Source organism: Phytophthora ramorum (genome assembly GCF_020800215.1).
Source record: "Phytophthora ramorum isolate Pr-102 chromosome Unknown Phyram_PR-102_s0005, whole genome shotgun sequence".
Lineage (NCBI taxonomy): Eukaryota > Oomycota > Peronosporomycetes > Peronosporales > Peronosporaceae > Phytophthora > Phytophthora ramorum.
In genome coordinates this window covers 193,877-212,745 of record NW_027150651.1, presented here as the reverse complement: position 1 = coordinate 212,745, position 18,869 = coordinate 193,877, and the positions used below count along the sequence as shown (strand labels likewise).

Here is an 18,869-nt window from a genome sequence, read left to right as displayed (position 1 = left end):
ATGGTTATGCTGGTTTTGAGGTAACCTACATTCTGAGGATGGTTACGAGTAACCTTCGTATTTTAGGTAATCTTACAAACACTCATCCGCCAATTCACCCAGAACCATGTGGAAGACCGGAGTACGGGTTGTGACGCCTCTGCGGCGCTCGCTCACGTCTCCGCTGCGCGGGCAACTACCGAGTGGGCGTCCGCGGTCACTGCAGGTGCTGTACGTGGCGCGCCCCTTCTCCACGTCCTCGCCGCCCCCAAGTACGTGACTTTTATTGCGTAGATTGAAGTGCCCAATCTAATGCGGAATTGGGTCTTTTCACTCGCTCTGGGTTTTATAGCCACGCAGAATGTGCAAATGGCGACGGCGGCACTGGTTGCAGCCGGTGTGGGCTATCTGTGGGTGACGAATGACCGCCAAAGCGAGCAGCAGCGCGAGCTGGAGATCCAGAAGGAGCGCAAGCTCAGCAACCGTCTGGCGGCCGAGCTCGTGGCGGCCGAGGCCAGCCAGAACAAACTGGACTGGAAGGGTACGCTGGAGCGTGTCGTACCAGCTATCGTGTCGCTCAAGCTCAATTCACCTAAGGTGAATGATTTTTTTTATTGTGCTGACATCATCAATGTTGACTGGGTGATTGCGTCTGGGTTGTTTTAGTTCTTCGACACGGAGTCGCCGGGCAACGGGTCGGCCACAGGCTTCGTCGTGGATGCCGAGAAAGGGATTATTCTGACAAATCGTCACGTCGTGGGACCGGGGCCCATTGTACGCGAAGATGTTTTTGGGTAAAAGGGGAATAATTGTTGATGAGATGTTTTTGTGGGTTTTATTAGGACGCCGAAGCGGTTTTCCAGAACAACGAGGAAGTGCGCGTGATCCCCATCTACCGTGATCCCGTGCATGACTTTGGCTTCTTCCAGTTCGATCCGGCGGTAATTTTGCTTTCGGTTGAAAGGGTGATGTTGGAGATATTTAAGTATTTTTTCTTATGGCGATCAACAGGATGTGAAGCACATGTCGGTGCCGTCGCTGCATCTGCATCCGGACAAGGCCACTGTTGGAACGGATATTCGTGTGGTGGGAAACGACGCAGCCGAAAAGCTTGCCATTGCTAGTGGCACGCTGGCGCGTCTTGATCGTGACGCTCCCAACTACGGCTTCAACAACTACAACGACTTCAACACGTTTTACTACCAAGCTTCGTCAGGTACGGTTTCAAGGAAGGTTTTGTATCGCTCCGCTTGGGCTAGTTGCTTATCATTGCTTCTGGGTGGCAATGCTGCTATTGCAGGAACGACGGGGGGATCGTCGGGCTCTCCTGTGCTCAACCACGATGGCGATGCTATTGCTCTTAATGCTGGCGGCAAAATTGGCACGTCTGCTTCGTTCTACCTACCTCTTGATCGTGTAAAGAGAGCGTTTGATTTAGTTCGAGAAGGTAAGGACGTGCCTCGCGGCACAATCCAAACAATTTTCAACTACAAGCCTTTCGACGAGGTGCGCCGACTTGGCGTAGACCCCGCCACGGAACGGCTCGTTCGCTCGACTTTTCCGTTGGAGACAGGCATGCTGACAGTGGCAGAAACTATCCCGGGTGGCCCCTCAAACAAGAAGCTGCAGCCTGGCGATGTTTTGGTTCGCGTCAATGGAGAGCTGATTACACGATTTGTGCCGCTGGAGGCTATTCTCGACGACAATGTTGGCGATGAGGTAAATGTGCCTATTGAGTTCTTGCTACGCTTTTCCCCTGCAACGTAACATTGCTGACACGTGGATGGCAACATGTTTCGTAGATCGAGCTTCAGATTGAGCGATCTGGAGAACTGGTGACGCACAAGATGCAGGTGCAAGACCTGCACGCTGTCACCCCATCCCGCTTTATCGAAATCGGTGGAGCAGTAATCAACCCACTGTCATACCAACAAGCTCGGAATCATGCCATGAGCCCTGGAGCTCCGTATGTTGCAGATCCGGGCTACTTCCTGCAGCGCTCACGGATTGGTCGTGGTGCAATTATCCACTCGGTGAATGGCGTGAAGACACCTGACCTAGAGACGCTTAAAAACTACCTAAAGCAGTGCAAGGACCGGGAACGCGTCGTAGTGAAATTCTCAAAACTGACGGACAAATCGGAGAAAGTCGAGGTCGTGCATGTAGACCGCAGGTGGTTCCCATTCTGCGAGTACGTGCGCGACGACAAGCTTGGTACATGGCATTGCGAGCGCTTTGCGCCACCCAGCAACGCGAATGATGATAAGACGGACAACTCAAGTGCCGATAAGCCAGTCGGCTCGACGACAACGCTGCCGGGCAAGAACCCAGTTGAGAACAAGCTAGCGCGATCGTTGGTAACAGTTGACTTTGACCGACCGTTCAGCGTGAACAGTTTGTCAACGTCGAACTACCGCGGTACAGGACTTGTTATCGACGCTGAGAAGGGACTTGTGGTGGTGGATCGCAACACTGTGACAGACTCGATGGGCGATGCTATGGTGACTTTCGCCAGCACCATCATCGTCCCAGCCCACGTCGTGTTTGTCCATCCGGTACATAACTTCGCCATCGTACAATACGACCCGAAGCTCATTGGGTCGACACCCATTGAAAGCTGTCAAGTGGCATCTACGCCATTGGTGCCGTCTGATCCAGTGTGGCTCGTTGGTCTTATGAGCAGCGTGGGGCGTAGTGGCCATTCCGACCTTGTTTCCCGCGAGACTATTGTGTCTGGCGTTAAGTGGATTGGCTTGCCCATGCCGAACCCACCGCGCTACCAAGAACACAACCTGGAAATGGTTTCGTTGCAGGACGTCGTTGGCACCGAAGGTGGCGTTGTATGCAGTGATGAGGGTGAAGTGAGTGCCTTTTGGGCTTCTTTCTCGTTCCAACAGCAACGCCGTAGCTCGAAGGTGGAGAGTCAATTCAATCGCGGCATTCCGATGGATTTGATCATGGAAAGCGCGGCGCCGCTTATGCGTGGAGTGACGCCAAAAATTTACGACCTCGGTGTTGATTTTGAGCACTTGAGCCTGGCCAAGGCTCGAGAGCTTGGACTTGGCCAAGCACTAGCCGAGATTTTGGAAAAGGATGCGCCTGATCGCCGAACCATCTTGAGCGTAGCACGACGGTGGGGTGGAACCGAGGCACAGGATGTGCTCAAAAACGGCGACATCTTGGTTGCTGTGGATGGCAAAATCGTGACAAGTTTTCGCGAGGTTGAGCGCTGCACACAGAAACCGGAGGTGCAGCTCACGATCGTGCGCGATGGCCGCGAGATGCAACTGGACGTAAGGACCCTTTTCATGGAGCGCACGGAGATCAACCGCATCGTGTTCTGGCAGGGTTTACTCCTACAAGCGCCACCGCTATCCGTGTCAGCGCAACGCAGTATCTCGTTGGACGACGGTATCTACGTGTCCTGCCGATACTCGGGCTCACCGGCTGCGCGCTACGGCCCGCCGCCCACAAGTCGTATCAAGGAGATCGATGGTATCAAAATCACGAGCATTGACGACTTCTTGCGCGTCGTCACTGCGAAGTCTGATAACGATTCGGTGCGTATCAAGTACACGGACCTCAGCGGCAAGGATCGTTTAAGTACGCTTAAGCTCGAGCCAAAGTACTGGCTCACCAGCGAGCTGGTGCACGAGGGAGGTGAATGGCGTCGTGTCCAGCACTGAAATGGCTATATCTGAAGTGCGTGGTGTCCAAACGAAGATGGTTCCCCTCAAGAATCAACCGACTCAACCAACAGCTAAAACGAAAGATAAACGCAGTGTCTGGCCATAGCAACTTGCTGTGGCCCTGTTTCAAAAATGGTGTTGGTGTAACGACTAACGGATTGGTTTTAGTGTCGGACTCGACCGATCGACCACGAATGCTGAAGTACAGCAGAAGGAAGGAGGGCACTTGGTGCTCTCACCAGCTCACGACCAAGGATGTTATATTGTTTGTCTGGATGGGTGTTGGGCTACTGCCTTTCTTCCTGCAGATTCGAGGTTTCTCTCAGTTCGTGGCCCCGCACAAAATTTCTCTGCACTTGGTGACGCCAACCCATGCAGAAATGGAGACGAGCGACCTGCATCGACAGTGTCCCGTTCAAGAACTTTACATGGCAGGAGCCTGGTGGAACATATCGCCCACGCATTACTACCGACTCGACAACGGACTGTTGTGCCACTACGTCATGCCGCAGTACAACGTGCACGGAAACTACTTTCTCGGATTCGATAAGGTTTCACCGTACCGAACGACACCCGACGGCTGCGTCAACGATAGCTACCTGTTCGAGAGCTACTTCTACCACGGAAGCATCGGAGGCTATTCGTTCTACATCGAGGGCGATGGCACATACTGTGCACTGGACGGCACGGCCTACGACGTGGTGAAAGGCGTCGGCACCTTCGATATCAACGGCGCGAGGCTGGCTGACGACAAGGGGGACCCCAACTACCGCAGGTCATACTGGTACGCACTCACGGGCTCAGCGTGGATCGCGTACCGCTTCTGGATGCTGCGACGCAGCTTCGTGACGTGCAGGCGGTTTGTGCGGCGATGCGACCCGAACGCAGAGCGCATCAGCTTCCAGGACGCTATGGTGTTCGTGCAGGAAAGTCTGCGGCTATCGGCTCACGGGGCGAGGAACTACCACCGCGTCGTGCTGCTGTTCTTGCTGCTGGACCTGGGTCTCATGAGCGACCTGTTCTTGCTGATCACGCAAGAAGGGTTCATGGGGCGGATCCAATCCATCTCGCTCGGCTACAACCTGGCCAGCATCATGTCCACTCTGTTCGAGATGGTGGAGGCCATGGGATGGATGAGGGAGACGGCTCGCTGCTTCGTCAAGCGGTTGCTGTTCAACTACGAGACGGCGCTGGTGGGCGAGTTGCTCACGGCGGCACTCATCCAGTACTACCTGACGTCGCTGAACCGGTCGAGTCTGCGGCACACCGAGTCGGAGGCTGAGGCCGTGTCGTACTACGTCATGAGCCTGGTGGGTCACGGCTGCATCGCGCTAGGCTGTGTGTTCGTGATCGTGTGCACTCGCGTGATCGGGACGCTGGGCTTTGTGCGGTGGAAGTACGGCAATTTGTCCTTGTTGACGAAGCCATGCTGCGTGGACACGACGTTGGGAGCTCGGTGCAAGTTGATTTTGTTGGCGGGGTACGTGTGGGAACGTGGCGAGTTGTTTTATAAGGTGAGCACGCTGAAGGCGTTTGGTATATCGAAATTGACGGAGGAGGATGGGTGCGAGTTTTTGATGTACTCGAAGCTGCACTGGTTCAGTATTCCTCGAGACTGTCTGGTGGTGTTTGGGACTACGTCTGGAATGCGAGTGCAATCATGTGAGGAGCGCTCTTGTATTTCAGGTATGGGCATTGTGGGCGAATTAGACCGAGTGCTTGGTGGTGCACTTGTGGAGCCCGCGGATAGAAGGCGATTTTCTGGTAAGTTGCATATTAATCTGGTTCTAACCGAAGGCACAACCTAATTTATCATATTGTGTCGTTCCAGTGTACAAGCAAACCGAGGTTAATTCACACGCTGCATCAGGTTTTGCAAGTAACAGGATATGCCCAACTAACGAAGGCTGATACTTTCGAAGTGCTTAGTAGTACTAGACTAAAACTTTCTGCCGTAGGCATTAGTTCGAACGTTTCTGGATGTAATGGCAAGACAAGCATTTAGTTTCGGATTGGAAAACAACATACTTCAGAGTAGCAAGGATTTATCATGCTTCTCGCTCTTGCAGTAAGCATTGCCGCTTGCAAATTGAGCGTTGCACTATGCACTATGTGTGTGCCATACAATATTCTCTACAATGCGTTGGTATGTTGCAATAATCCATGCTGTTAGATCTTCAAAACGCAAGGATCTAACCAAGGCATGCCCATGAAATGCTCTTGCACGGGACACCATCGATGCAGGCCGGTCGTCTCCATTTCTCCATCCGTTGAAGCCACCAAGTGGTATTCGTGAGCTGCGCGAATCCACGAAGCTGCAGAGTGAAAGGCACTAACGCCATTGCGAACCACAGCACGCTGCTCATTGTGCAGCACGATGGTAACTTTGGTCGGCAAGTTTTCATAACGTCCATCCCCAACCTCCACCCGCGCTACCTTCTCCATGACTGCAATTATGGCCGCAACGACGCTGTCCTCCTGCAACGAATTTAGCTGTTCGTTGTGGTTTCGTTGTGGTCGCGCCTGTGGTAAACAAGTAAATGGTGAACAGCAGGAAGTATACGCCGTTGTTCGAATGCTGGACAAACCTGCGAAAGGGACCAAAAGAGAATACCGTTAGGAAGAAGGAATCGATAAGCCTAACATGAGCTCAGTCTTTAATTTGACAAGCGAAGTCTATAGCACGCCAGTTGTGTGTGCACGCAGCTTGTTGAATGAGCGCTTTAAGACTCGAAACGGAAGACGCTCAACGATGAACTGATCCCGCCATTGAAATGGCCCTACGAGTCCCGTCGTAGCCAATGCGAATCACAGTATCGTCGACTCATCATTACAGCCCCATGCCATGACCCATGGGCCACAGCCGGCCAACGACTTACTAATATTAATAGCTCACAACATAATTTACGGTAATTTACGAGCTCCATTTTTCGGCCATGGAGACACCGCCGAGCATCAAGCAGCAGTATGCGAGTCCGCCGCGCGAGGCGCCGGAGCAGCGGCGTAGGCGATTGGCCAACCGGCGCGCGGCCAAGTACCGGCACTTCCGGTCGCTGGCCCACGCCGCAGACCCGACGGCTGCACTCCAGAGGCAACAGAACACACGCCGGCAGCGAGAACGGCGGGCACAGCTGGACGACGAGGCGCGCGACCGCATGCGCGCGCAGAACCGAAGCCGCCAGCAGCTCCGCCGCCAGAGTTTGAGTGCGCGCGCCAAGCAGGAGGACCGCGAGAAGCAGCGCACACGGCAGCGCGAGCGGCGCCAAACGCTGAACGCCGAGGCGCGAGAGGAGCTGCGCGCGCGGGAGCGGCTGCGCGTCCGGCGTCGGCGCCGCCAACTAAAGGCCGCGCTGCCGGCCCCATTGCATGTACAGGAGCGCGAGCGGCTGCCGCATCTGAGGCTGGCGCCCGAGCTACCAACGTTGCGCCAGCATCAGGAGCAGCAGAGACAGAGACTCCCGTTCGGAGGCGGCGTGCAGATCACGCTGCCGCCGCCGCCCATGGAGCGCGTCCGGACGTTCCCGTCGCTACCTCATTTGCAGCAGGTGACGAGACCCTCGGCGTCACTGCTGCTTGCGACGCCCCCGCCGTCGTTGTTCCCCATGCCCGGGCCGTTAGCGGCGACAAGTACAATACCAGGTAGTGCGGCGTCGGGACTGCCTACGGTTGCTAGTGCAGTTGCCGCGGCGGCCACGAGACCGACGCCCATCATGCCGTCCGTGAGTTTGCCGCTGCCGAACAACGCACTGGCGGCTCTGCCGATGGCACCCCAGCAACCGCCACGGACGCCGATCGTGCTCCCACCAGCGCACCGTTCGCTTCCGCCACTGCCGGATTTCTTAAACAGCCGCGAAGCCTTTAACCCCGCTACTGCCGCCGCTGCGTCTGCAGTTAATACGACACGCGCTTCCCGACCTTCGAGCAGTGCTAACAGAGCACTGTTTCCGTATATCACGGATCTACCTGCAACACATACAGAGCCCCAAGACTCGGATACGTTTTTCCAACGATGAGAGAGCTGTCACGTAGTATGCAAGTGGACGAAGTAGATTGATTTGGGAGAGGTGGCGGGCTAGTATTGCTAGTTTCTTGCACTGCGAGTCAGTCTACCGCAACAAACTATCAAGCTTATTGACGCTGCCCTTCGCTAGTGGCCGGTGTGGGGCTTGAACGTGCCAAAGCGCTCGGAAGGCTTCGTGGGAGTACGCGCCACGGTTTGCCAAGAGGAACATCTCGAGTTGTGTCTCCGACAGATTGAGCAACTGATAGTACCTCTTGGCATGCTCCAACCGCGAGGCCGACGAACAAGACGAGGGCATCGAAGCCGTCGACGACAAGGACGCGCCGTCACGCGGGTACGAGTACAGAGTGCCTGTGAGGCCTTGGCGTAAAGCACCGATATTGAGTAGCATCTGCTGGACGCCTCCGCGTGTGAAGGTGGAGTCGGTCATCTGTGCGAGGTTGCCGATCAATAGGCGCGACAGCAGCGCATCCGCTCCATTGAAGACAAGCGCCATCTTGTCGCTCGCCAAATACGGCTGCAGCGCGTTCTCGATCGACGAAAGATTGAGATTGAGCGTGAGCACACTATCCTGAGCCATGGTCGATTGGCCTTCTTCCATGTCAAATCGTTGCGAAACGAGCTGCGTGAGGTAGTAGCAGCAGTGCAGGCGCACCTCGCGTCGCAAGAAGAGAAGACATTCATCAGCTAGTGCGCTGCACTGCCAACTCGCAGCTTGAAGGGCCATTGTGAGTGCTGGTGAGGTGGTTGGTGGGGCTGAATTGTTGTTTGACTTCCCTCCCGAGCCACCCGCGACGCGTTGAAGATACAGCGCAATGAGATCACACGCGCTGTTGGCGTAACCAAGCATACCGATGCGTGCATTGTCCATAAGGAGACCATTGGGGCCCTGCATCCATGCATCTGGATCATACATCTCGCGTTCAAGCTCAAGCTCCTGAGCTGCAATCGTCTCTTCCGCGCTTGTCCGAGTAGAATTGGCCCCGCAACTCGCTGATCCTGTCGGTTGCACTTTCGAATGATGATACGGAATCGGGCTGCCTTGCTTCGCGCGCTGGTAGCCTTCGTACTCGTGAAAAATGGTTGCCAAGTCAGCATACGTGACGTTTTTGGATTGCAATTGCTGGTGGTTGAGCGTATGCTCGCGAATATCGCGCACAATCACTGCACATTCTTCCAGCCAGCTCAGCACCGAGGTTTCCAGCACGCTGGCCAGATCGGACGCGTGCGTCGGCATTTTGACCATCATCTCGCGCAGGTTCTCGATGACGTGAAGCAAACTGTCGATACTTGGTGGTTGGTACGTTGTGTCGGAAGGAATCGGCAGTCGACACGCACTCGTTTGTCCGCGTGCCTTCAGGGCCAAGAAATGCTGCGCCTTTGCCTTAACCTTGGGGATCCACTTCTGTATGATGAAGGTACTGAGGAAAGACGCAAATCCTGACAATGAATTCGCTCCGGAACGGGAATTGCTGGCGCGGAAAAACTGCTGGAGATCCTTTCCAATGCGCTCCAGGTCTTGGTACACCTCAGGCAAGTGAAACACGCTCGGTTCGCACACTAGGTGACGCCTCTTTGCTACCAATTGACCGCTTTCATCGCCGTCACTCACTTGGTTCTTCGACGGCTTGTTGCGGCTCAGTTTAAATAGCTCCCCGCTATCAGAGGCTGACGATTCAGCTGGATCAGACGTCACAGGTTGAGGAATCGACACGCCGTCAAGGTATTCGCCTACTACACGCTGAGCACGACGGTCAAAGTTCGTGAGCTTGAGCATCAATATACCAGCGAACAGGTTTGGGCTTTACCTCAAGAACGCCGGAAATCCTCGTGCTGACTTCGAACATGCCGTAGTCCCAAGTATCCCCATCAGCTTCAAAGTAAACAGCGACGAGGTAGTGGCGTTGAGCAATGCGGCGCAGCACAGTGAAAAGCAGGCGCAAGAATGTGCCAAAGTCACTTGAGTGGTCGTGCGTCCCGAATGTAGCCTCAGTGAACGCGTTGGCAAAGGAAGTGCTGCTACTGGTGTTGAAGATCCCTCGACAAAGCCGCGAAAGCTCAGCGACAACGGCATCCAGCTCTTCCTCGATGGAGCTCTTGATGTTGCCGATAGCTTCTCGCTCGCGGTGCAGCCTGCAGACAAGCAGAACAACAGACCGTTAACGGCTTGACTATGACTCTGGTGAGTGGAAAGGTACATTCTGCTATCTGCACCCACTTTTTGACGGCACTGACAGCAGTCTTCAAGGCGTTGTTTGTTCGAGCCACAGTGGCAGCATCGTTGGAGCTCTGGTCGGTGGCGTCAGCTTTGGATGGGGAGGCTTGTAGCAATAACCTGTCAAACTCGTGGTCAAGCTGTGCGTCGCTGTTGAGTTCATTTTCAATAGCAGCGAGCGAGTATTGATTGGTTTTGGACGCGATGTTGGAGAATGCGCCTTTCAGATAAATCGCTCGTTGGAGCTCGTGTATCAACCGATCCTCGATCGTTTGTTTGCACTCCATCAAACCATTGCGCAGCCCAGTCGTCGCGTGGAAAGCCACGAGCTGCTCGCTGAAAACCAAGTCCAGCGCGCTTGCGAACTCATCGACCGCCTCCAGGAACTTGCGTTGGTGCAGCAGAGCGTCGATCTTGGTCGGTGCAGCTTCGATGCACTCGATGTCATTGATGATGTCGATCACTTTCTTCGCCTCGTACTTTTGGAGCAGCAGTTCCCGCAGATTCTTGGTCTTGGAGCCCAAGATGGTTCTCCCGTCCGCAGCTCGCTTGCGTACTTCTTGCACCTTGTCACGCGTTTCTGAAGGAGACCAACACGGCAAATAGGGTCAACGGGTATTGACTTTCGGATCAAGTGGAGGTGCACCGACCTTGCAGTTGGTTGGAGATGGCGGTGAAGCGAGCGAGACTCGTGTTAAAGTTGACGAAGCTCTGGTCGATGACGCCGTCGATTTGCTCGTCAGCCATGGCACGGAACTTGCGCACCTTCTGCAGCTGCTGGTCGCGCAGCTCGTCCGTAGCGGCGCCGACCACATACCGCAGCATGTAGCGAGACGCGCTGAACTTCTTGTCGAAGAAGACGGGATCAATCACACTCATGGTGACGTCGTGGACGCCTGCTACCAAGCCACAAGTCGGCGAGGATCTTAGGCCTGCGACGTCTTTTCCCGAAATGCAGCGTCTCTACAAGGGATTAACCAGCGGACCGAGACTGGATTATTTACCTCGTGGTTGGAGGTCGACAGCGATCCATCGCGGGACAGTATTTCGCCAGTAAGCGACGTTGAGGGCTTCGCAAAGTACACATTGTCCACGAGGAGGGCATATGAACGTTGTGCATGTTGACCCCGCGCAATGCAAATAACAGAGGGTTGTGCTGGGAATGATGACACCCAATCTTCCCATCGACGTCGTTTCGGTAAATCAATCTACCGGCATGAGTGTGGTGGTCAAGATTGAGGATCTCTTCACGGGTAAGAGCTTCTGCTCGATGCTACCAGCTTGTTGAGCGAAATATTGTCCTGACGTCTCTTGTCACTGCAGTGGCAGCAGGCAATGGCGATGTGAAGGAGCTCGCATCATTACTCGAACAGGGCGCGCGGATCAATGACACGGATGTGAGCCTCACGTCCTTTGAAATGAAAGCCGCCGGAACAAATGCCAATGCCAACTTGTCGTGTGCATCGAGCAGAAAGAGGGATACGCAGCGCTGCAAGTCGCTGCGAAGAAAGGTCGAGACGAATGCGTAGCGTTCTTGCTGCAACAAGGGGCCGACGTGAACCAGCGAGACGTGAGGCAGCTCACCTATTGTATCTCTGACAGTGCCCCCTCAATCCTTTTTCAATCTTCTATCACCAGTCTGACGGCTTCAGTGCTCTCCACGAAGCAGCCTTCTGGGGCCACGACCACATCGCGCGACTGCTTCTTCGCCACGGAGCCGACAAAACGCTCGTCAACTCGGTAAACAACTAGCTTGCACCAACAGCAAACGCCACAATATTTCAAGTTCTGAACGTCATTTCAACTGTAGGAAGGCACAACGGCATTGGAACTGGCGGTGCGCCATGGCAACGGAGTCGTCGCGCACATGCTCGCGGAGGGCCACACTGCCGATCGCGGATTCTATTAGACTTGAACAAAGTATACTTCCATTCATTGGTGCTTGTTGGTTTGAGCTGAGACCATGAGCGGCGAGGACGTGTCCGTCGTGGTGCCTGCACGCCACCGCTACTGCCTGCATATTGCCTACTATGGGACGGACTTCGTGGGGTGGCAACGGCAGCAGCAAGAGGACAAAAGCAGCTCGGGCCACGACAGCGTACAGGAAGTCGTGGAAAAGGCCGTAACGGAGACTTTGGGGGCCTCGCAGCGAGTCAACGTCACGGGCGTCAGTCGCACGGACGCAGGGACCCACGCGCTCTACGTAGGGTCTCGATGAGAGTGAAACGAGAATTGTCCGAGTCGGGTTTGCACTAAAAGGTGACTGTGAATGGGTTTCCGTAGCAATTCGGCTTCATTCGTCTGCACTCAGAGCTGTCGATGTCGCTGGACGAGTTGAAGGACAGAGTCAATGCCAAGTGCGTGGGGAGTAGTTTGGAGAGTGATGCTGCAGTCTGTGGTTGATGGATTTTGTGTTGTGGCAGACTGGGGAGTGGGCGAATCGAGGTGCTTGGGGTGACGGTGCCGACGACGGGTCCGTCGCGGATTCGGTCGCGCTGCAAGAAGTACATTTACTATCTGCAGCAAGGCCACCGACCGGATCTGGAGCTGGGCAAGTACTCGTGGTTCCTGGGCAGACGACTGAGTATTGAGCGGATTCGAGACGCGCTCAAGTGAGTGGGAGATGGTGCTTTGCTTTAGTTGACAAGAAGCCTGACCTGCTGTTGCTGTACTCGGTAGGCTTTTGGAGGGCACGCACGACTTCCGGCCCTTCTCGCAGGGTCTGCTCAAATACCAGGACATGGCGACTGTGCGGACGATCATTTCAACCAAGGTGGTTGTTCGACGGTACGCCCACTTCTTCACGCACCACTCACAGATGCAGCACACGTCTAAAAGCTTTTACTTGGTGTTGGTAGGAACGTAAACTTTTCGCTGGATCCGCAAATGTGCGGCAGTGGGGAGATCATCGATGCTGCTGACATGTACCTCGACACGCCGGTCGGAACAACCTCTGAGCAGCACAATTCGGATGGTAGCAAGGTCGTTGCGACGGAGCATCATCACAAGAAGCGGAAGGTGGAGGAGGCTAAAGGAACTACGCCTGTACACTTCGTCTGTATTGAGCTCGTCGCCAACGGATTTCTTCGGCACATGGTGCGCCGCATCATTGGAACGCTGCGTCCAATTGGGGAAGGTACCCAGCCACCGTCGCGAATGCAGCAAGTTCTAGCAGGTGTGGTCCAGCCAGGGCCTTCCGCTCCAACAAAAGCTCTTTGGCTGCATCGCACTTGGCTGACGCAAGAAGAGTACGACGCGGATTGTACTACCGAAGACTAGAGTACCATTGTTGCAGCGATAAGATACAGTGCCGACTTGCTGGCACTGCTACTCCATTCACTCGCGCCTTCATTCATTGATCTATAGCTCTTCGTGGGCACCTGCGGATGCAGCAGCTTCTTCCTGCGCAGCAACAATTTCCAAGATCCGAGTGATGTGCTCCAGGATGATCTCTCCAACGATTTCTGGAGAGTATTTGGCCACCATGTCTTCTCTCGCTTGCTTGCCTTTCCCCGCTGCTTCCTGCAATCAGCAACAAGCCCTAGCGTCAGAATTCAAAGTGCAAAGAGGAATCACAGTTCATACACCGTACCTCAGGGAACTCCTTCACACGAAGCAGCAACTCTTTCAGATGCTCCACAGAGGGATCGGCCCACATGTGACCTCGAAATGCTCCTTCTGTAATCTACACGAACATCCAAAGGCACTCAGCCACACACACACACACACACAAGTTGCTGGCAGTGCGCTTAAGCTTACCTCAATGAGTCCGTCAATCTTGAGCGGGTACGAGTTTTCTTCCGTCATGTATTCCGTAGTGCCGCTCCAAAAAGTAGCAATCACAGGCCGCTCCATGGCCATGGCCTCGACATGCGGTCGGCCCCACCCTTCGCCACGCGACGGCAGGACAAACGCGTTCGCAGCCTTGTACAAGGCCGGCATGGCCTCTTGCGGGATATGCGGTGGCAACACGTGAAGGTGCGGCAGCTCATGAAGCTTCTTGCCCACGGCTTCTACCGCAAATTCCTCAATTTTGTTCAAAAAGTCACCGGCCGACGACGATGAGCTGTGATACCCATTCGTCAGCAGCACCAGCACCACGTCCTCATGTGCCTCGAAAGCCTGGAAGTAGGCCGTCAACAAGACCTTCCACGCCTTCCTCTCCTCCCACTTGAAAATGGACAGGTACACGGTCGTGTGCTCCGTCAGCTCAAACTGCGTCTCGCTCGCTAGATCGTACGGCGTCTCCACCTTCTCGGGGTCAAAGAATGCCACATCCACCACCTCGGGCACGACCTTAACCGCTTCTGGTCTCACTCCTCCATCCACGAAAACCTTCTCCTGGAACTTGGTGGGCACCCAGATCTCGTGCATCTTGTTCATCCTGTCGGGCCACCCTTGGGGCACTCTGTCCGTCTCGAACATAGTCCGTCCGACTGTGTACAGCGCCCCACCGGGAGGACACTTGGACGTCATGTAGTGGGCGGGCTCCCATGCTCCAGGTTCCGAGTGGCAGATGGCGAGCGCGATTTTCCGGTGCTGTAGCCGCCAGGAAACGTCCCGTTCCTGGATCCAGTGCAGCTCCAGCGTCGACTTCATGCCCTCCGACAGGTCCTGGATGAACGACGGGTTCAGTGAGTCCCCGTGCTGCGTGATCAGCAGCTCAAAAGGCTGCTCCGGCATTGCGTCGCTCTGTTCGGCAGCTTCTGCTTGGCTAGAGGCGGAAATGGAGCGTTTTGGGGCAGATTTCGACCAAGAATCGAGCGCGGCGTCAACTGCCACTACGTAGGACTGCGCTTCGCTGCAGTAGCCGCCGCCGCTGAGGAAAGGCGCATACCACAATACAGCAGGAGGTCCCGCTTCACTGCTGGCGGCGGCACGACGCCCGAAAGCGGCTGTGGACGGCACTAGCAGTGCACACAGCACGAGCAAGAGGTGCATCATCTTGTTAGCACTACGGATCGAAATGTCAAGTTTGGATGATAATTGTTGGGGAAATGTCAGGTTAGGTTCGGAAAATGTCATGTTTGGATGATAATTTTTGGAAATGCTGTGCGAGACCATCATGGCTGACCTAAAGTTAGGACGCATACTGGTTGGTCCAGTCCTGCGCCGTCTTGTCGAAGTCGGCCTTGTTCTCGTGCATCTGCTTGGCGATCTCTGGCTCCAGGGGGTTGTCCATGTCTGGCTGCTCCAGGATCTGCTTGATGGCAGTGAGGCAGTGCATCACGTTGAGCGTCGGGCCCCAGTTCTGCAGCGACAATAGCGACAATAGCAATAGCAGTAACTAATGAGTCATCAACATATCTCAACCTGCTACTGCTACTGCACGCACCTCGTTGATGATGTCGGCGCAGATCTCACCCGACTGCGACTTGACGTTCGGGTGGTACACGCGCGTGAGGAAGCGCACTTTGGGAGCCTTGAACGGGTACTCGCTCGGAAACTGCAGGTCCAAGTTGAAGACGCCGCCCGAGTACGGCGAGTTCTCCTGCAACAGCAACACAACCAGTGAGCTCAAGGGCCTCTCTACAGTCTTCTCTATTGGTGCCACGTACGGGGCCGGCGAGCATGGCGTTCCAGTGCATGAGGTCGTCGTCCACGGCGCTGACTGTGCACCAGTCGGGCGAACTCTTCTCAAACTCGGCGAGTTCCTACAGCAGACACTCGATTAGTACGCGGTCGGGTCGAGTGCCTTGTAGATGGACGCACCTTAGTGAGACGGCGAGCCATGATCTACAGGCTGAGGAGAAGGAACTGGCGCGTGCGATGCCAATCGAGAAGTGAGGAGGAAATCGTCCGGGTGAGCCTACGCGACGAGAAGAGCTCCAAATAGCGCCCAGCTGGCTATAGGATCGCTATTTTTGGAATTACGTGCACCACACCATCTGAGGATGTCTGAGTCGGCCGTTACGCCTCTTGGTGCGCACAAGTCGCAGATTCCGTAGCGTTCACGTTCACTGCCATGGCCGACGCGCCCAGCTACAGTCGGCAGTTCGTGCTGCGGCAGCCTCCTACAGCCACAAAAGCGCTCGCAGTCGACAATCCCAACGCCAAGAAGCGCTGCAGACCAAAAGATACTCCAAATGCCTCGTCTCACAAGACGTTGGTGGACGCGTTCAAGCAGCACGGCACACGGCTGTGCGACGGCTCGAGGCTCAACGCTGTGGGTAAAGGGATCTACGTGCTCGGCCGCGTGCCGTCCACCGTCTGTGCAGGCGTCACGGCGCTGTATTTGAGCCAGAACAACCTCCGCAGCTTGGCTGGCGTGGAACAATTCGCGGCGGTGCGGCTGCTGTCGGTGGGCGGCAACTTGGTCGCGTCCGACAAGGAGGTTATAAGGCTGACGGAGCTCCCGCAGCTGCGCAACTTGAACTTGATGGGGAACCCGCTGTGCGACGGTCCGAACTACCGACTGCGCGTTGTTGCAGTGCTGACCAAGTTGCAGGTGCTGGACAACAGCGACGTCACCAAGAAGGAGAGGGAGGCGGCGCCGCATGTGATAGCAAAGGACAATGCGCTGAGAGCGATGGTCATGCAGAATCACTTCGATATACACAAGCTGCAGCGAATTGCAAAGCTGATTTCGCTGCACAAGGAGTTTTACGGACGCGTGATGGCGGGTGTAGCTGCTGGACGGTTCGATCGGGTGCCGAGTCCGAGTGATGTGGCGTGTAAGGTGCAGTTGCTGCTGCGTTTGTGGAGGTACGAGGACGCGCTGTCGGAACAGGAGCAGGAGGCGCTGCAAGTGCAAATGCTGACGATTGTCATTCGAACGCACGCGAAGTTGGCGGACCACCCGAAGGTGAAAGCGAAAGAGTACTTGCTGAAGCTCGCGAAGGCATCTTCACCGCGCGTTCAGCGACAGGATGGCGCCTTGAATGACATCAAGCAGCGATGCGCGGCGTGGGAGGAAGCGTACGGTAACGTCATCGCACTGCAGCAGAAGACGATTGCAAACTTGCATGCAGTATGCGAGAAGAGCCGCAAAGAGATGGTGGAATTTCTCAAAGAACTGCTATCGATGGACCCGAGGCAGCGAAATAGACTAGTGGGAGGCCCATGGCCAGTAGATGGACTTGAGACGAAGACCCCACCGCGGCAGAATCTACCTCAAGCGAGATTATGGGAGGAATCACGTCTTACAGAGATGCAACGGTCTAGCGGGAGTGCAGATATGCGATCCAGCCAGCATCGGCTCCCGCCCCAGCAGCAAGACCCAGACACTTGGGACAGACAAGCAGAAGCTACGTTTCCGCCCCCTCCATCGTTTGCTGGGCAGCTACTCCCACGCGAAGTAAAGAAGAACCAAACAACAGTGACCGGATACTCACGTGCCCAAGAAACATCATCACACAGTACGCGAGATCGAAAGATGAACCTTCGCAGTGGTGATTTCGCAAATAAGTCTCTTGGCGAAGCCATTCACAGTTTCAAGCTGAGAGAATCGGCACCAGCTCCACCTGCAAAATCATCAGGAGCCGTACCGCTGCCGAGCAAAATCCCACAAGTCCATAGCGTTTACACTGTCCGCCAGCAGAGTGAGATTCCATTACCCCCGGACCTTATTGAGAAACAGCGTCCACCACGTCGAGGAGATCAACGTCTGCAGCAGGCATCAGCTCACTTTCGGAATGACACTCACATGTTGAATAGGAGTCATCTCGACACGGAAGTCGCAACTGAGATCAGCGCTAACCAACGTCGAGTATCGTCCACTTTCACACGAGAAGACCTAGACATGACAAGTATCAGCGCGATAAGCCATGCGTCTTCGTCTCCTCCACGGACACGTCGAACCCACGAGGATGTTTATGTTCCTGTCGCCAAAAGTCCACCGAATCCGCTGGATGAAGTGCCAGCGCTGCCACCACCTAGTCGACCGCTACAAGACACTCACTCCTCTCACCAAATGCTTCCCGAGAAACAGAGTCTTACAGTTCCAATTAATGACGGTCGCCTCCAGGAGCTTGAGCAGCGAGAAGAGAAGTACATTCGGGCCTTGATGCAGTCAGAACAGCGGGAGCTTGACTTGAGGAATAACCTGTCCGGCGTCCAGCGCAAGTTGTCTTCTTATCAACGAACGCTAGCACAGCAACTGCACGAGCGGGAAGCAATCAAAGAGGAGATGACTCAGCGCACCATGGCCGTCGCCGCGCCCAAGATCCTCAAGCGGTTCTTTATCAAATGGATTCAATTTTACAATTGGTCACAGCAGATCAAGCACGTGCAGAGGAAGCGCTGCTTTATCGTACAGCACGACCGATTTTGGATTTGGAGGCGAAAGGTGTGGATGCAGCAGGAGCTGCGAGCATGCTCGAAGAAGCAGCAACTTCGTACACGAAAGCTCCATTTCAGTGAGTGGGTGAACTTTACTAGAGTGAGCGTCATTGCAAAACGCACTGCCACGTTGCGAGAAACCAGGTTTTTGAAAAGTGTTTTTCGTGCATGGATTGGCGGTGTTGGTTCACTCAAGCGCGAGAAGAAATTACAGCAAGAACAGCAGACTGGTATGGTGCACCGTACACAACGTGCGTGCTTTCGTGAATGGAAGCGACTAACAAGGCACAAGAGAGCACTGAAGAAGATGCAAGACTTGCGCTGGCAGGAGTCCATGAGAGCCAACAAACAGGTTGTGTTCTGGAGTTGGAAGCTGTTCCTCTACTCGATAGCTCGCCCCATTCAAGAGCGCTCAACACAGCTTCGATGCCGTGTACAATGCAGGCACACACGTTCGCACTTCCGTGAATGGCGAAAGCTGATTAAGATTGACAGCTTGCACAATGTCAGGCTTCGTCGTCGTGTTTGGAGACGGTGGACTGAGTGGCGTCGGCGTGTAGAGTCCGAGAAACATGCTGCTCATACAGAGAAGGTCGCAGTGGCAAAAGTGTACTTTACCGCTTGGCGCGTCACTGCGTCGGAGCAGGCGACATCAAGGCGGTCTCTGAATCTGGCAAAAAGGTAT

The 18,869-nt window shown here is 55.0% G+C and overlaps 9 protein-coding genes across 9 annotated transcripts; 6 read left to right on the top strand and 3 right to left on the bottom strand.

Moving 5' to 3' along the window:
• Positions 1-106: 106 nt before the first annotated feature.
• Positions 107-3,665, top strand: KRP23_5746 (PDZ domain-containing protein C23G3.12c; the record flags this gene model as incomplete). The annotated part of the gene is made up of 7 exons (XM_067890850.1): positions 107-251; positions 332-576; positions 646-753; positions 822-920; positions 991-1,195; positions 1,280-1,698; positions 1,782-3,665. The coding sequence occupies 7 exons, from the start codon at positions 107-109 to the stop codon at positions 3,663-3,665; spliced, it is 3,105 nt and encodes a 1,034-aa protein (XP_067745263.1).
• Positions 3,666-3,862: 197 nt separating this feature from the next.
• Positions 3,863-5,579, top strand: KRP23_5745 (uncharacterized protein; the record flags this gene model as incomplete). Its single annotated transcript, XM_067890849.1, has 2 exons — positions 3,863-5,432; positions 5,500-5,579. The coding sequence occupies 2 exons, from the start codon at positions 3,863-3,865 to the stop codon at positions 5,577-5,579; spliced, it is 1,650 nt and encodes a 549-aa protein (XP_067745262.1).
• A 1,025-nt stretch (positions 5,580-6,604) lies between these two features.
• KRP23_5744 (Reticulocyte-binding protein 2-like protein a) lies at positions 6,605-7,681 on the top strand (the record flags this gene model as incomplete). The annotated part of the gene is made up of 1 exon (XM_067890848.1): positions 6,605-7,681. One exon carries the CDS (start codon positions 6,605-6,607, stop codon positions 7,679-7,681), a length of 1,077 nt encoding a protein of 358 aa, XP_067745261.1.
• A 93-nt stretch (positions 7,682-7,774) lies between these two features.
• KRP23_5743 (Exocyst complex component 4) lies at positions 7,775-10,783 on the bottom strand (the record flags this gene model as incomplete). The annotated part of the gene is made up of 4 exons (XM_067890847.1): positions 7,775-9,430; positions 9,498-9,822; positions 9,908-10,484; positions 10,555-10,783. The coding sequence occupies 4 exons, from the start codon at positions 10,781-10,783 to the stop codon at positions 7,775-7,777; spliced, it is 2,787 nt and encodes a 928-aa protein (XP_067745260.1).
• Positions 10,784-11,120: 337 nt separating this feature from the next.
• KRP23_5742 (Protein VAPYRIN) lies at positions 11,121-11,813 on the top strand (the record flags this gene model as incomplete). The annotated part of the gene is made up of 5 exons (XM_067890846.1): positions 11,121-11,157; positions 11,228-11,301; positions 11,376-11,474; positions 11,543-11,644; positions 11,715-11,813. The coding sequence occupies 5 exons, from the start codon at positions 11,121-11,123 to the stop codon at positions 11,811-11,813; spliced, it is 411 nt and encodes a 136-aa protein (XP_067745259.1).
• A 54-nt stretch (positions 11,814-11,867) lies between these two features.
• Positions 11,868-13,183, top strand: KRP23_5741 (tRNA pseudouridine synthase A; the record flags this gene model as incomplete). Its single annotated transcript, XM_067890845.1, has 5 exons — positions 11,868-12,107; positions 12,188-12,261; positions 12,328-12,516; positions 12,584-12,691; positions 12,763-13,183. 5 exons carry the CDS (start codon positions 11,868-11,870, stop codon positions 13,181-13,183), a joined length of 1,032 nt encoding a protein of 343 aa, XP_067745258.1.
• Positions 13,184-13,264: 81 nt separating this feature from the next.
• KRP23_5740 (uncharacterized protein) lies at positions 13,265-14,848 on the bottom strand (the record flags this gene model as incomplete). Its single annotated transcript, XM_067890844.1, has 3 exons — positions 13,265-13,426; positions 13,497-13,589; positions 13,664-14,848. 3 exons carry the CDS (start codon positions 14,846-14,848, stop codon positions 13,265-13,267), a joined length of 1,440 nt encoding a protein of 479 aa, XP_067745257.1.
• Positions 14,849-14,984: 136 nt separating this feature from the next.
• KRP23_5739 (Ubiquitin conjugating enzyme E2 B) lies at positions 14,985-15,637 on the bottom strand (the record flags this gene model as incomplete). Its single annotated transcript, XM_067890842.1, has 4 exons — positions 14,985-15,155; positions 15,240-15,395; positions 15,463-15,558; positions 15,617-15,637. The coding sequence occupies 4 exons, from the start codon at positions 15,635-15,637 to the stop codon at positions 14,985-14,987; spliced, it is 444 nt and encodes a 147-aa protein (XP_067745256.1).
• Positions 15,638-15,869: 232 nt separating this feature from the next.
• On the top strand, positions 15,870-18,744 carry KRP23_5738 (Centrosomal protein of 72 kDa; the record flags this gene model as incomplete). Its single annotated transcript, XM_067890841.1, has 3 exons — positions 15,870-16,874; positions 17,835-18,435; positions 18,695-18,744. 3 exons carry the CDS (start codon positions 15,870-15,872, stop codon positions 18,742-18,744), a joined length of 1,656 nt encoding a protein of 551 aa, XP_067745255.1.
• Between the last annotated feature and the right edge of the window lie 125 nt (positions 18,745-18,869).